This window comes from Heterodontus francisci, chromosome 12 (assembly GCF_036365525.1).
Source record: "Heterodontus francisci isolate sHetFra1 chromosome 12, sHetFra1.hap1, whole genome shotgun sequence".
Lineage (NCBI taxonomy): Eukaryota > Metazoa > Chordata > Chondrichthyes > Heterodontiformes > Heterodontidae > Heterodontus > Heterodontus francisci.
The window spans coordinates 104,298,231-104,312,865 of record NC_090382.1 but is presented as its reverse complement, the minus strand read 5'-3'; the positions used below and the strand labels follow the sequence as shown (position 1 = coordinate 104,312,865).

Sequence of the window (14,635 nt, the reverse complement as noted above, 5' to 3'; positions counted from 1 at the left end):
TGTCTGATTCAGACTGTTTAGATTATTCACTGCTCATCGTAGCTTACTGAATAATGTTTCATAAAATGTTTAACCTAGAACATAATGGGATAGAAATCGGTCGGCACTGTGTCCACCTTTTGGGTGTGAAACATACCAATTTAGCACTGGAACAGGCTGCACCCAATCTACACAGATTTTGGGCCCACTGCTAAATTCGTGGGACCCATTTTATAGGCATTCGGGGTGGCAACCTGTAACAACCATTCGGCGCCACATCAACATATTCATGGGACTGTGGGAGGAGATTAGATGGATGGATAGAGTCTATGATAGGGTAGCATGTACATGGGCTGTGGGAGAGAGCGATTGATAATCTGGAGGCCCTGTGCTCATTCTGTCCTGTCCTTGTGTTCTCAACGTTGGTTAAATTGAGTTCTGTAAACGCAGTTACTATGTGCAGTGGTTCACCTGATTTGTTGCGGATTATCATTGTTTCAGAATCGCTCCAGCAGTGTTGTGACCTGTCTCAGCTCTGGTTCAGAGAGTTCTTCCTGGAACTGACCATGGGACGAAGGATCCAGTTCCCCATCGAGATGTCAATGCCGTGGATTCTGACTGACCATATTCTGGAGACCAAAGAACCGTCCATGATGGAGTAAAGTTTACTCCCTACTTCTGCCCTTTGGCTTTTCATCAACTACCGCAGGGGAAACGCTTCCTCACCGCTTTTTGTAACACGCTAAACCTCAAACATTTCCTCTCCTCTGAGTTTCTGACGAAAATTGTAAACACTGACTCTCAGAACACAGAGTGGAGGAAATGGTGGGGGCCTCCGATCTCACCAGGATCCCTAAACTGACCTGATTTGAGCATCCCATAATGTAAGGACAGATTTGAACTATGAACATTATTGCCTGTTATTTGGGTATTAAACATAGCCCAATTTAGCAGTGGTATATTTTTGTTATATATTCCTTGGTGCACAAAAATAACTCAAACCAAATCTGCAGTGCCTTTACCAACCCTTTCCCTCATTCATTGATGAAGGTTTGGATGACCCAATGATTGCAGTATTGGGCAATGTGTTCAGTCGATTAATGACAAGGTCGTTAAGGATCCTGGAGAGGGAGTAGGGATGCAGGATTCTCTCTGAATCTTTATATAATTTTGGGCCCTTGAAATATGGCATTAATTTAGCATTTGGCTCAGAACGTCCATAAGTATGTTCCTCAATCTTCATGCTCTTCCCCTGGAGAACAGTAGGAGGATTAACAGTCTGATAGGCTGCAACATGACTGTGACCATCGCCATCCCAGCCTATAGGGGAGTGAGGGTTTTAGGGCTCCCATGACCCCAGACAATGAGGGTGGAGGGAGCCATCCAACCAACCAGACACGAGTATCCTGCTGGATGGCAACCTGGAATTCCAAGTCGGAACTCCTGTCTCCACTCACCGGGACTGTCTGGAGTGAGGTTCAAATCCTACACCTTCTGACTCAGAAACGGGAATAGCTCCGATTGAGCTAAAGACTCACCCGTAAGCAGGCACTGTGTGAAGCTAGCCAAAGGCTGTTGGGGAGTGAGGATACTGTTTGTTTGAGGGGAAGAAGGATTGCCTAGATACCACATGGAAACAATTTCCTTCTTGCCTTATCTAAAGAAAAAAAGTTGCATTTGCATTTGCACCATTCACATCCTCAGGACATCCCAAAGTGGTTTACAGCCAATGAAGTACTTGCAAAGTGCACTCACTGTTGTCATGCAGGAAATGCGACAACCAATTTGTACACAGCAAGATCCCACAAACAGCAACATGATAAATGACATGATAATCTGTTTTTACTAATATTGGTTGAGGTAGAAATATGGGCCAGGACACCAGGGACAACTTTCCTGCTGTTCTTCGAAACAATGGCTGTGGGATCTTTTACATCCATCTGATAGGGCAGACGGAGACTCAATTTCATGGTCTCATCCGAAAAACGACAGTGACAGATAAAGACATAAGTAGGTCAACGGCGTCCTGGGTTTTATATATAGAGGTGTAGGGTATGAGCAAAGAGGAAATGATCAATTTGTACAAGGCATTGCTTATACCACAGTGTTACAACCAGGTGAGAAAGAGGTCTAGGGTTCCCCTTCAGCCTTCACCTGGTCTTACTGTAACAGGGTTTTGTTTTAAACACACCGTGTTTTTAGCTCCCCCTTGGTGAATCCTTGTTCACCACTTTCCAATTATAAGGCAAAGAAACCAGCACAAACAGGCTTTCTTAGGTTTAAAGAAGAAAAGTTGAAATTTATTAAACTTAAACTTAAATCTAATTTGGTTGACGCCTACAGATACATGACACCCCCACATTAGCTACGGATATCCTGCTGAGGTAATTTTTTTTCAGGAATCAGTAATGGGCGGGTCTGTCCTGAACTCTCTTTCAGTGCTTTGCAGAGTCATGCACAAGCTTTTGACTTTGGTGGATCGGTGGTTCTCTTTGGTCCTGACTGTGGGGAAGGATTCTTTGCTAATCTCCCCTTTCTCCCAGAGGACACTCCTGCCTGCAGGTATTTGTGCCGACTCTACTGCACTCCCCTGTGGCACTTCAACTAGGTGAGGCATCACCCTCATGGTTTCTGTGCCCCCTAGAGGTCTTTCTTTGTCTCTGCAGGTTCCTGTAAATGCTGTTAGCAATTCTGGTGGGGTGCTTCTAGTCTCTGCATTTACATGGGAGGATGGGGGGTCTAACCTTTCACATTTTTTGGCATTGGCTGACTAGACAGTAGGGGTTTTCATCCGATTCCTCCCGGACTTCCTTTAACCTGCCCTCTTAGTCACTTTTGCTCCTTCCCTTTCCTAAACTTTTGCCAGCCTTGTGCCTGCCTATCCTCTTTTGTTCTCGGCAGGGGTCCCTTACAGTTCACCAGCCCTCTGCTGGAGGGTCCTCCTAACACTGGTGTGGGACGTAGGGGTGCAGGTTTCACTGTGAATTGAGGTTTCCCCTCAACCTGGCACATGTGGCAACTCCTGCAGTACTCCACCACATCTTTGTAGAGTTTTGGCCAGTCAAACTGTTGTCTTATGTGGGCTTTGATCTTTTGTATACCGGCATGTACATCTACTGTAGTCTCGTGGGCCCTTCTTAATATTTCTCTCCGGTACCTCTGTGGCACCACTAACTGGTGAACCAGAACTCCATTTCCTTCTTTAAATAATAGCAATCAGGGACTCCCTCTGCTTCACTTTCAGACTGGGCAGCCTGTGCTAACTCTCGCAATACTGGGTCAGCTCGCTGAGCCTCAGCTCGGGAAAATCCATTTAATTAATTCCCTGGGTGTTCTAACTTTCCAAACAAAGTCTCAGACAAACAGACCTGGCCATCTGCCTGCAGTGCCAATTCAGTCTCCTCTGGGGGAGCTGGTTTGATCATGGCCTGATTCATTACACATTCAGGGAAACTGCAGGGGTCCGTCTCCTGCCACTGCCCTGTCTCTCTGTCCACCTACGGTTTTTCTTTCACTACTGGGGGGGGGGAGGGGGGCTACCACCTTCACCCCTGCCAGATCATTACCTAGGATGAGGTCAACCTCGTCCACAGGCAAATTAGGGACAATCCCTATGGTCACCGGTCCCGAAACTAGGTCGCACTCCAGGTGCACCCGGTGTACAGGTACAGGCATATACTGCCCTCCAATATCATTCACCACCATTCTGGTGTTCACTGCAGTCTCTGGGGGAAAGGTCAGGCCTTTTCCCAGAAAAAGGGGTCCAGTGACCCCTGTGTCCCTGAGAATTACTATGAGCTTGCTTGCCTCACTCAAGGGCTATGGGGTTATTTTCCCTTCAAACACAAAACTCTGATAACCTTCAGGAATCCTATTAGCTTTTCCTGCACTTGCAGCTGTAGGTTTCCCAGGTCTCACTCTTACTGCAGCTTGTTCTGCTGTGCTTTCCATCAGGTTATTTTCTTCACTGAGCAGATGCGCCCTGATTAGCCCTACAGGTTTTCCCTTTAGTTTCCAACAGTCAGCTTTTAATTGCCCTGCTTTATTACAATGGAGGCACACAGGTCTCGAGGTCTCGCTTTTATTGCTCACAGCACCTTTTTTGGCCAGAGGAGGGCCCCCTGTGTCTCCTGCTTTTCTTTCTCTCCCAGGACTCCTAGGGCTCGTATCACCTTCCCACACTTGGTCTTTTTCGGATTTGTGGGGGTGACTAGGAAAGGTTCTCGCCTGGAAAACTGACTTATAAATTAAAGCAAACTCATTGGCCAGAACGGCCGCTTGCCGGGCTCTCAGAACCCGCTGCTCCTCTACATGGGTCTTTATGGAGATTGTGAGAAAGTGTTTAAATTCCTCTAACAGAATTACTTCTCTGAGATTCTCATAGCTGAGCTGTACTTTAACAGCCCTCAGTCACTGGTCAAAAGTCAGCTGCTTACTTCTTTCAAAATCCAGATAAGTTTGATTAGCTTGCTTCTTGACGGTTCTAAACGTTTGGCGATAGGCTTCGGGTACTAATTCATATGTCACGAGGATAGCATTTTTGGTCAGTTCATAATTTGATGAACTCTCATCTGGCAACAGGGAATAAACCTCATGGGCTTTTCCAGTTAGCTTGCTTTGTAGTAAAAGAGGCCAGGTCGCAGATGGCCATTTTAGCTGCCTTGCAAGTTTCTTAAAGGACACAAAAACTATTTCTACATCTTCCTCATTGAATTTTGGAATTAGTTGAGCTAGTTTTAACAATTTTGTACCCAGCCCTGAATTACGTTCCTCCATATTGGCCATGCTTTCACTGGGGTTACTATGTAGCCCCCTAGTTAACTCAAGCTGCCTTAGCTCTCTTTTTTCACATTCTTTCTAGAAGGTTCTTTCTCTCTCTCCTGCCTCTCTCTTTCTTTCTCCTGTCTTTCTTTTTCTTCACGTTCCTTCTGGAAGTCTCTCTCTATCTCTCTCACCTGCCTCTCTCTTCTTCGTCTAATTCAAGTTTCCTCTGTTCCAATTGTAGCTTTTTCTAGCCATACCCTGTCTGGCTCTACTTCTAACCCTGCTTCTGCTTCCTCAGGTTCAAGGGAAAAATGGTTGGCCACTAGTCTTAGGAGTTCAGACTTCCTAGCCTTGCCACATACAGTGATCCCACACTGCTCAGCCGTTTCCTCAACTCCTCCACAGACAGTGCTTTTAACTTATCCCAAGTTACTTCATCCTGGCTTGGGGAGCTACTAGCTTCAGTTGCAGACATGTTAGTATTCAATCACACAGAACCACAAGAAAACCTGTATTGAAATCTTGCTCTTTTTGATTGGGAACAATTTTGCTTCCCACTTCCAATTTCTCTCGTTTGTCTGTGGGTAAAATCCCGGATGGTAGCACCCAACTTTCTGTTACGACCAGGTGAGAAAGAGGTCTAGAGTTCCCTTTCAGCCTTCACCTGGACTTACTGGAACAGGGTTTAGTTTGAAACACACCGTATTATTTGCTCCCCTTTGGTGAATCCTTGTTCACTGCTTTCCAATTATAAGGCAAAGAAACCAGCACAAACACGCTTTCTTAGGTTTAAAGAAGAAAAGTTGAAATTTATTAAACTTAAACTCTGATTTGGTTAATGCCTATGGATACATGACGCGCCCACGCTAGCATGCATACGCGATACACACATGTAAATAAAGACAGAATAGAGCAGAAGAAATAAAGTGGAAAACAGTGAGGCAATATCTGAAGAGTTGTTGTTACAGTTCTTCAAGCTCACTGTAGAGTCCTTGATTGTAGGTAGATCTTGCTTTTTATTGGGGCCCAGTATTCTTCTTAAACCTTGATTATTGTAGGAGACTTTTCCCTCTTGGGGTTCATGTGTCTTCAGTGGATTCAGAGGCTTGTAAGAAAGAGGTGGGAGAAGACAGGAGAGAGATCTCAGTTAAGGAGCAAACAGACACTCTCAGTTCAAACTGTTAGTACAATTCAGAAGACCCCAGGTTGCCAAGCAGGTTAGTCATGTGACTAACTGGTCTGACCACATCTTGGCTCTATGGATTGTATCATCTTAGCAAGGCCTGGAATGCTCCTCTTACATACAATACCCGGTGATCAAGGTCCATTGTGGGTTGAATCTGTCAGGGAATGGTCCTTTGTCCTTCCAATCACCATCTTTTAATATGCAAATGTCTTTTCCAGCCACGGCTGATCTGTTTAACAAGTCCTTTCTTCACTCCAGTAACAGCTTAAAATCAATGTTCATTACAAAATTAATGTGCTTCATTCTTGTCACGTGGAGGCCTAGCATGACAACAGTTAAGTTGTTATGTGAAGTTCCGCCACCCCATTATCCAAAGTCACGGTTTTGTTTGATACATCTCTCGGGGCAGCTGAAACTTTGCAGAAAGCTTCACTCAGGACATGTATTGGGTTCAGTTGAGGCTGTGATATTGTGGTCTATAGAATGGAGAGGGAACTCTTGATCATCATTCTGTGTTCTTTGTATCAGAATTCAGTTAGGTGTAGGCAGAAATGATTTGGTTCCATACCAATAGGAGCAAGGAACAGCATTGTTACTAAGGAACAGAATTGGTCAAAATTTAATCAGAACAAACATTTCTGATTCCTTCACTGACTCTTGCATTTCTAGATATGTTTTATACCCGCTGGATCTGTACAATGACAGTGCGTACTACACTCTGACAAAGTTCAAGAAACAGTTCCTGTATGATGAGATCGAAGCAGAGGTGAGTGAACTTTGCTCTACCGCTTTCAGCTTTCTTTTCTCTATCTGCCCGGCTGGGTGTGGCCCTGTTCCGTACCGACCAGCAAGATCCTAGCTTTGACCAGCAAGATCCCAGCTTTGACCAGCAAGATCCCAGCTTTGGTAGCTGAGTCTGCATTTGCAAGCCACGCCAGCCATGAGGCACCTCCATTAGCCTCACTATCTCCATACTGGTGAGCTGACTGGTAGCCCGAGTTGCCTGGCGACTTATTGGAAGGTAGCTGACATGCCTGGGGGCCTCCAAGTTTGCATCAATGCAGTGGGAATGTGAATGCCAAGCAAACTCCCCTTGTCTATGGTTATTGAGTAGGGAATCACAGCATGAACTGTTCCATCTCCTAACTTTATTCGCTTGTTTTCCAGGTGAATCTCTGCTTTGACCAGTTTGTTTACAAGTTGGCAGATCAAATCTTTGCTTATTACAAGGCCATGGCTGGCAGGTAGAGTATGGATCTCTTTGCCTTTAATTTGGTCATGACCCATTCTGTAGCCACTTCATAGAATCATAGAGTCACACAGCACAGAAGGAGGCCATTCTTCCCATTGTGCCTGTACTGGCTCTTTGGTACAGCTGTCTGATTAGACCCACTCTCCCATTCTTTCACCTCAGTTCTGCAGTTCTTTTCCCCTTCAAGTATTTATCCAATTCTCTTTTGAAAGTTATTTTTGAATCTGCTTCCACTCTTCCATGTAGTGGATTCCAGATCACAACCACTTTCTGTATTTTTCCCCCTCATTCTGCCTTTTGTTCTTTTGTCAAACACCTTGAACCTGTGCCAATCTTTCTTCCACTGGAAACAGTTTTTTCTTATTTACTTTATTAAAACCATTCTTGATTTTCACCACCTCTATAAAATCTCCACTTAATCTTCTCAGATCTATGGAGAGCAACCCCAGCTTCTCCTGTCTCTCCATATAACTGAAGTCCCTTATCCCTCGTACTGTTCTAGTAAGTCTCTTCTGCACCCACTAAGGCCTTCACATCCTTCCTTGCCCAGAACTGAATACAATACTCCAGCTGAGACTTAACCAGTGTTTTAAAAAGTGTTAGCTTAACTTCTTTGCTTTTATACTCTGTGCCTCTGTTTATGAAGCCAAGGTTCCCATACACATTTTTAACATTCTTCTCAACTTGTCCTATTATAGAATATTTTACAACATAGCAAGAGGCCATTTGGCCGATCGAGTCCATGCCGGCTCTCCACAAAGCATTCCAGTCAGTCCCGCTCCCCAGCTCTAACCCCATAGTCCTGAAAGTTTATTTCCTTCAAGTGCCCATCCAGTTTCCTTTTGAAATCGTTGATTGTCTGCGCTTCTACCACCCTCATGGGCAGAGAGTTCCAGGTCATTATCACTCGCTGTGTAAAAAAAGTTTATCCTCACATTCCCCCTGCACCTCTCGCCCAAAACCTTCAATCTGTGTCCCCTAGTCCTTTTACCATCAGTTAATATGAACCGTTTTCCCTTATCTAAGTCTGTCATGATCTTGTACACCACTATCAAATCTCCCCTCAGTCTCCTTTGCTCCAAGGAGAACAACCCCAGCTTTTCCAACCTAACCTTGTAACTAAAATCCCTGAAACCATTCTGGTAAATCTCCTCTGCACCCTCACCTCCTTCCTGAAGTGCAGTGACCAGAACTGGATGCAATACTCTAGTTGGGGCCTAACCAGAGCTTTATAAAGGTTCAACATAATTTCCCTGCTTTTGTACTCAATACTTTCATTCATACATTCAAGATCCCATTCTGAAACTAGGGTCTTAAACCTGAACAAAGGAAACATTTTTGTTTATTCTTTCATGGGATGTGGGCATCACTGGCGAGGCCGGCACTTGTTGCCCATCCCTAATTGCCCTTGAATTGAGTGGCTTGCTTAGCCATTTCAGAGGGTAGTTAAGAGTCAACCATATTGCTGTGGATTTGGAGTCACATGTAGGCCAGACCAGGTAAGGACAGCAGATTTCCTTATCTAAAAGACATTAGTGAACCAGATGGGTTTTTACGACAATTGATGTTAGTTTTATGGCACTATACATTCCTCTAAGACACAAAAACCCAATGGGAAAGATGAATCAACTGTGGCTAACAAAAAAAGTTAAAGATTGCATTAGATCAAAGGAAGTGGCTTACAAGGTTGCCAGAAAATGTGGTAAGCCCGAGGATTGGGAGCAATTTAGAGTCCAACAAAAGAGGACCAAGAAACTGATAAAGAAAGGGAAAAGAGAATGTGAATGCAAGCTAGCGAGAAACATAAAGGCGGACTGTAAAAGCTTCTTTGGGTATGTGAAAAGGAAAAGATTAGCAAGGGTGAATGTGGGTCCATTGCAGGCGGAGACAGGAGAATTTATAGTGGAGAATAGGGAAATGGAGGAGAAACTAAACAATTACTTTGCGTCTGTCTTCACGGAGAAAGATACAGAAAATCTCCCAGAAATATTAGGGAACCGAGGGACTTGTGAAAATGAGTAACTGAAAGAAATTAGTATTAATAAAGGGGTAGTACTCCAAAAAATTAACTACATTGGAGGTTGATAAATCCCCTGGACCATATGAGCTACATCCCAGAGTTTGAAAGAGATGGCATTGGTGGTTATCTTTCAAAATTCTATAGATTCTGGAAACGTTCCTGCAGACTGGAAAGTAGCAAATGTAACCGCACTATTTAAGAAAGGAGGGAGAGAGAAAACGGGGAACTACAAACCTGTTAGTTTGATGTCAGTAGTCAGGAAAATGTTAGAATCTATTATAAAGGATGTGATAACTAGACACTTCGAAAATAATGATATGATTGGGCAGAGTCAACATGGATTTATGAAAGGGGAATCATGTTGGAGGATGTTACTTGTAGCATAGATAAAGGGGAACCAGTGGATATGGTGTATTTGGATTTTCAGAAAGCTTTTGATAAGGTCACACACAGGAGGTTAGTAAACAAAATTAGAGTACATGGGATTGGGGTACCACAGGGATCAATGCAGGGACCACAGTTGTTTACAGTCTATATAAATGATTTGAATGTGGGGTCCAATGTAATACTTCCAAATTTGCTGATGAGGCAAAACTAGGCGGAAATGTAAATTGTGAGGAGGATGAAAGGAGACTTCAAGGGGATTTGGACAGGCTAAGTGAATGGGCAAGAACATGGCAGATGGAATATAATGTGGATAAGTGTGAGGTGATCCTTTGGTAGAAAAAACAGAAAAACAGAGTATTCCTTAAATGGTGAGAGTTTGGGAAGTGTGATATCCAAAGGGACCTGGGTGTCCTTGTTCATGAGTCACTAAAAGCTAGCATGCAGGTGCAACAAGTAATTAGGAAGGCAAATGGTATGTTGGCCTTCATTGCAAGGGGATTTGAATACAGGAGTAAAAATGTCTTGCGGCAATTGTATAGAGCCTCGGTGAGATCACACCTGAGGTATTGTGTACAGTTTTGGTCGCCTTATCTAAGAAAGGATATACTTGCCATAGGGGGAGTGCAACGAAAGTTTACCAGACTAATCCCTGGGATTGCGGGATTGTTTTATGGGGAGAGATTGAGGAAAGCAGGCCTGCATTCTCTAGAGTTTCAAAAAATGAGAGGTGATTTCATTGAGGCATAGAACATTCTTACAGGGCATAGCAAGATGGATGTGGATAGGATGTTTCCCCTGGCTGGTGAGTCTAGAACCAGGAGACACAGCCTGCTCCTATGTCTTATGTTCATATGTTTATGCCCTTTATGTGTCATCCTATTATGGCTTCTGGATTTTGTTTGGAGTTACATTTTTGAATCAGTTTATTTCTGTAACATCTATAGAGAATGATCAAGTTACAAAGTAGTGACGTATTTTTCCTTCACCTTTGCAGTGTATTGTTGGATAAAAGATTCCGGGCAGAATGCAAGAATTATGGAGTTATCATCCCGTACCCACCATCTAATCGCTACGAGACATTACTGAAACAAAGACACGTACAGGTATCAAGCGTGGGGAGGTTTAGCTCCAGAGATAAGGCTGTTCCAATGGCTCAGTAAGTAGCTACACAGGTAGATGTTGAACTGAACCCCACAAACTGACACGCAGGCTCAGCCCCGGGCCTGTGACCTCTGCCAACATGGTGATAATGACCCTATAGCTGGCCTCCTTGCACCCAATAAAGGGATAAACACAACCAGGGTTCCTGATCCAGATTCCAATTCAGTGACACCTGGATGATTTTTATGTTTGCAGGATATGTGGGTATTGCTGGAAAGGCATTTATTACCCATCCATAGTTGTCCTGAGAAGGTAATGGTGAGCCTCTGCCTTTTTGAATCAGTGGTAATGGGATTGATATAAACTGAGTGTCTTGCTTGGCTGCATCAGAGGTCAGTTAAGAGTCAGCCATGTTGGTGTGGGACTGGAGTCATGTATAGGGCGGCACAGTGGCGCAGTGGTTAGCACCGCAGCCTCACAGCTCCAGTGACCCGGGTTCGATTCCAGGTACTGCCTGTGTGGAGTTTGCAAGTTCTCCCTGTGTCTGCGTGGGTTTTCTCCGGGTGCTCCGGTTTCCTCCCACAAGCCAAAAGACTTGCAGGTTGATAGGTAAATTGGCCATTATAAATTGTCACTGGTGTAGGTAGGTGGTAGGGAAATATAGGGACAAGTGGGGATGTTTGGTAGGAATATGGGATTAGTGTAGGATTAGTATAAATGGGTGGTTGATGTTCGGCACAGACTCGGTGGGCCGAAGGGCCTGTTTCAGTGCTGTATCTCTAATCTAATAGGCCCAGACGAGGTAAGGACAGCAGGTTTCCTCTCCTAAAGGACATTAGTGAACCAGTTGGGTTTTACAATTCGACAGTTTCATGATCACTTTTACTGAGACCAAATTTTTATTTCCAGTGTTTTTTATTTCAAATGATCAAAATGGCCATGGTTATTAGTCCTGTAACAGAACCATGACACAACCATACTCTCTGTAGCGAAACACCTGCTGACACTTGCCAAGGAAAAGTAATATGTCCATTATGGGACAAAGAATATTAGGGGTCTTGTAAATCACAACCTGCCTTGTTCACAGCCACTTTTTACAGCTGTCAATGTCCATTGTGAGTTTTAAACCCACAACCTTTGGGTTGCTAATCCACCATTGTAACCAGTGGGGTCCGATCTCCTCCATTGTCAGATAACAAGCGGACTGGCGCTGCCCGGGCTAACACTTGGTGAATGGTCATGTGGGTGAGGTTCCGAGGAGTAACTTCTACAAGTGGAATTGTTACTCCGCGAGTCTTTAGCAGAAGAGGGTGAAAATTGTAATGGTCTGAGGGGCCAGGTTTGACCTGTCAGTTGTTTTTTTTTGCAGCTCTTGGGGAGGTCCATCGACCTAAACAGACTCATCACTCAGAGAATTTCAGCTGCCATGTACAAGTCACTGGACCACGCCATCAGCAGGTTCGAGAGTGAGGATTTGACATCTGTTGTGGTAAGATCATCAACTTCATAGAGCTGGGAGATCATTTTGGAGGCGGGGTTCAGGTGTTGATGTGTTTCTGTGCTCTGGTAAATACAATCTTACTTTAGAAGTGGCATGGAATAGCTAGCAGATAAATGTTTAATCTGTTTATAACAACATAAGAAACAGGAGCAGGAGTAGGCCCCTCGAGCCTGCACCGCCATTCAGTAAGATCGTGGCTGATCTGACCTCCATTTTCCTGCCTGCCCTTATAAACCTTGACTCCCTTGTTCATAGGAAGTAACCTCTTCACTGAGGTGTTAATTAGTTTAGTTTCATGGGCTACCAACCTGGAGCAAAGAGATCCCCTACACTCTCTCTCAGTGTTTGAACACTGTTGGGGAAATTGGTGCAGAATATGGAGCGATCGTAACCTAAACAATGCCAGGTTCCCTCTCCCTGTCTGGAATGAGTCTGTTGAACCTCACCAGTGTGTACCAAGGCAGAAACAGTTTTCATCCTGTCCCTAACCCAGCGATCAGCAGCCTGGGTTCCTGCTTCATGTGCTTCAAGTCTGATCTGTGTGTGGATGTCAGGTGAAAACAAACCTGGACTTCCTTGTGATAGCTCATGTGGTTGAATAGCCCGACAGCATTCATGTTTCGTGCTTAGAATGACTTTGTGAGTGACATTAGTTTAGTTTAGTTTAGAGATACAGCACTGAAACAGGCCCTTCGGCCCACCGAGTCTGTGCCGACCATCAACCACCCATTTATACTAATCCTACACTAATTCAATATTCCTACCACATCCCCACCTGTCCCTATATTTCCCTACCACCTACCTATACTAGGGGCAATTTTATAATGGCCAATTTACCTATCAACCTGCAAGTCTTTGGCATGTGGGAGGAAACTGGAGCACCCGGAGGAAACCCACGCAGACACAGGGAGAACTTGCAAACTCCACACAGGCAGTACCCAGAATCGAACCCGGGTCGCTGGAGCTGTGAGGCTGCGGTGCTAACCACTGTGCCGCCCTACGACATACTGCAGGGTATTGGGTGCCTCTGTCCTCATGAGCATCAGCACTTTTAGGAGTGCAGAAATAGGGATAAAATGGTTGGAGCAGAGGTTCGAATGGGTTATTGACAAAACTATCTGCTCTTCTACCCCGCAGGAACTGGAGTGGCTGTTTGAGGTAAACCGTCTCACTCATCGCCTCCTCTCCAAACACATGACCTTGGACAGTTTTGATGCCATGTTCAGAGAGGCCAATCATAACGTGTCTGCTCCATATGGACGAATCACTCTTCACGTCTTCTGGGAGCTCAACTTTGACTTCCTGCCCAATTACTGCTACAACGGGTCAACCAATCGGTCAGTGTCGCCTATTTGACGGGTGGTGGAGGGCATTTTTCTCATGCCCCTCTCTTCTCTGCGTTCCAAATCGGGGGATTGCTCCTGATGATCCCTCCAGCTCTCTTACCTGAATATGCCTCTTGTCAGTTTGGAAAGGCTGCAGAGGAAGGTGTTGGAGGTTTCTCATTGTGTGACCCTCATAGTGTGGAATAGTCATGTCTAGAGGTAACAAAGGCATGAATAAGGATTTCAGCAGCAGATGAGCTGAGGCAGGGGTGGAGACGGGCGATGGGTGGAAATAAGTGGATTAGCGGTGACACAGATATGTGGTCGGAAGCTCATCTCGGGGTCAAATATGAGACCAAAGTTGCGAACAGTCTTGTTCAGCCTCAGACAATTGCCAAGGAGAGGGAAGGAGTCGATGGCTTGGGTACGGAATTTGTGGTAGAGACAGAAGAAAGTGACTTCAGTCTTCCCAATATTTAGTTGGAAAGAATCTCTGCTCATCAAATACATGGAATCCATTGAAACAGGCCATTCAGCCCATCCAGTCTGTGTTGGCATTTACCCTGCATGCGAGCATATATTCCAGTCACGTTTACCTGCCCAGTTCCCATATCCCTAACTCCTTTTCCTTCATCCACCTCTCCAATCTCAGCTTCTGTATTGAGAGAGATTTTGCCTCAGCCACTGATCCTGCAAGTGAATCCCAAGGCGTCACATCTCTCTGTGTGAAGACGTTTCTTCTACCGTCTGTTAAATCTAGTATCTACAGCCTCTCGTTCTTGACTCCTCTAATACTGGAAACAGTCTGCTTCTATCTACCAAAGAACAAAGAAAAAAGAACAGTACAGCACAGGAACAGGCCATTCGGCCCTCCAAGCCTGCGCCGATCTTGATGTCTGCCTAAACTAAAACCTTCTGCACTTCCGGGGACCGTATCCCTCTCTTCCCATCCTATTTATGTATTTGTCAAGATGCCTCTTAAACGTTGCTATCGTACCTGCTTCCACCACCTCCCCCGGCAGCAAGTTCCAGGCACTCACCACCCTCTGTGTAAAGAACTTGCCTCGCACATCCCCTCTAAATTTTGCCCCTCTCACCTTAAACCTATGTCCCCTAGTAA

At 44.9% G+C, this 14,635-nt stretch overlaps 1 protein-coding gene across 3 annotated transcripts in view; it reads left to right on the top strand.

The window, feature by feature from the left end:
* cyfip2 (cytoplasmic FMR1 interacting protein 2) overlaps positions 1–14,635 on the top strand; it is a 111,101-nt gene that overhangs the window by 77,603 nt on the left and 18,863 nt on the right. For all 3 annotated transcript variants that reach the window (XM_068043990.1, XM_068043993.1, XM_068043992.1), the window contains exons 17-22: positions 481–637; positions 6,599–6,695; positions 7,097–7,173; positions 10,583–10,691; positions 12,059–12,178; positions 13,328–13,527. In XM_068043990.1, the coding sequence (XP_067900091.1) occupies positions 481–637; positions 6,599–6,695; positions 7,097–7,173; positions 10,583–10,691; positions 12,059–12,178; positions 13,328–13,527 (760 nt within the window). The remainder of the gene's footprint in view (positions 1–480; positions 638–6,598; positions 6,696–7,096; positions 7,174–10,582; positions 10,692–12,058; positions 12,179–13,327; positions 13,528–14,635) is intronic.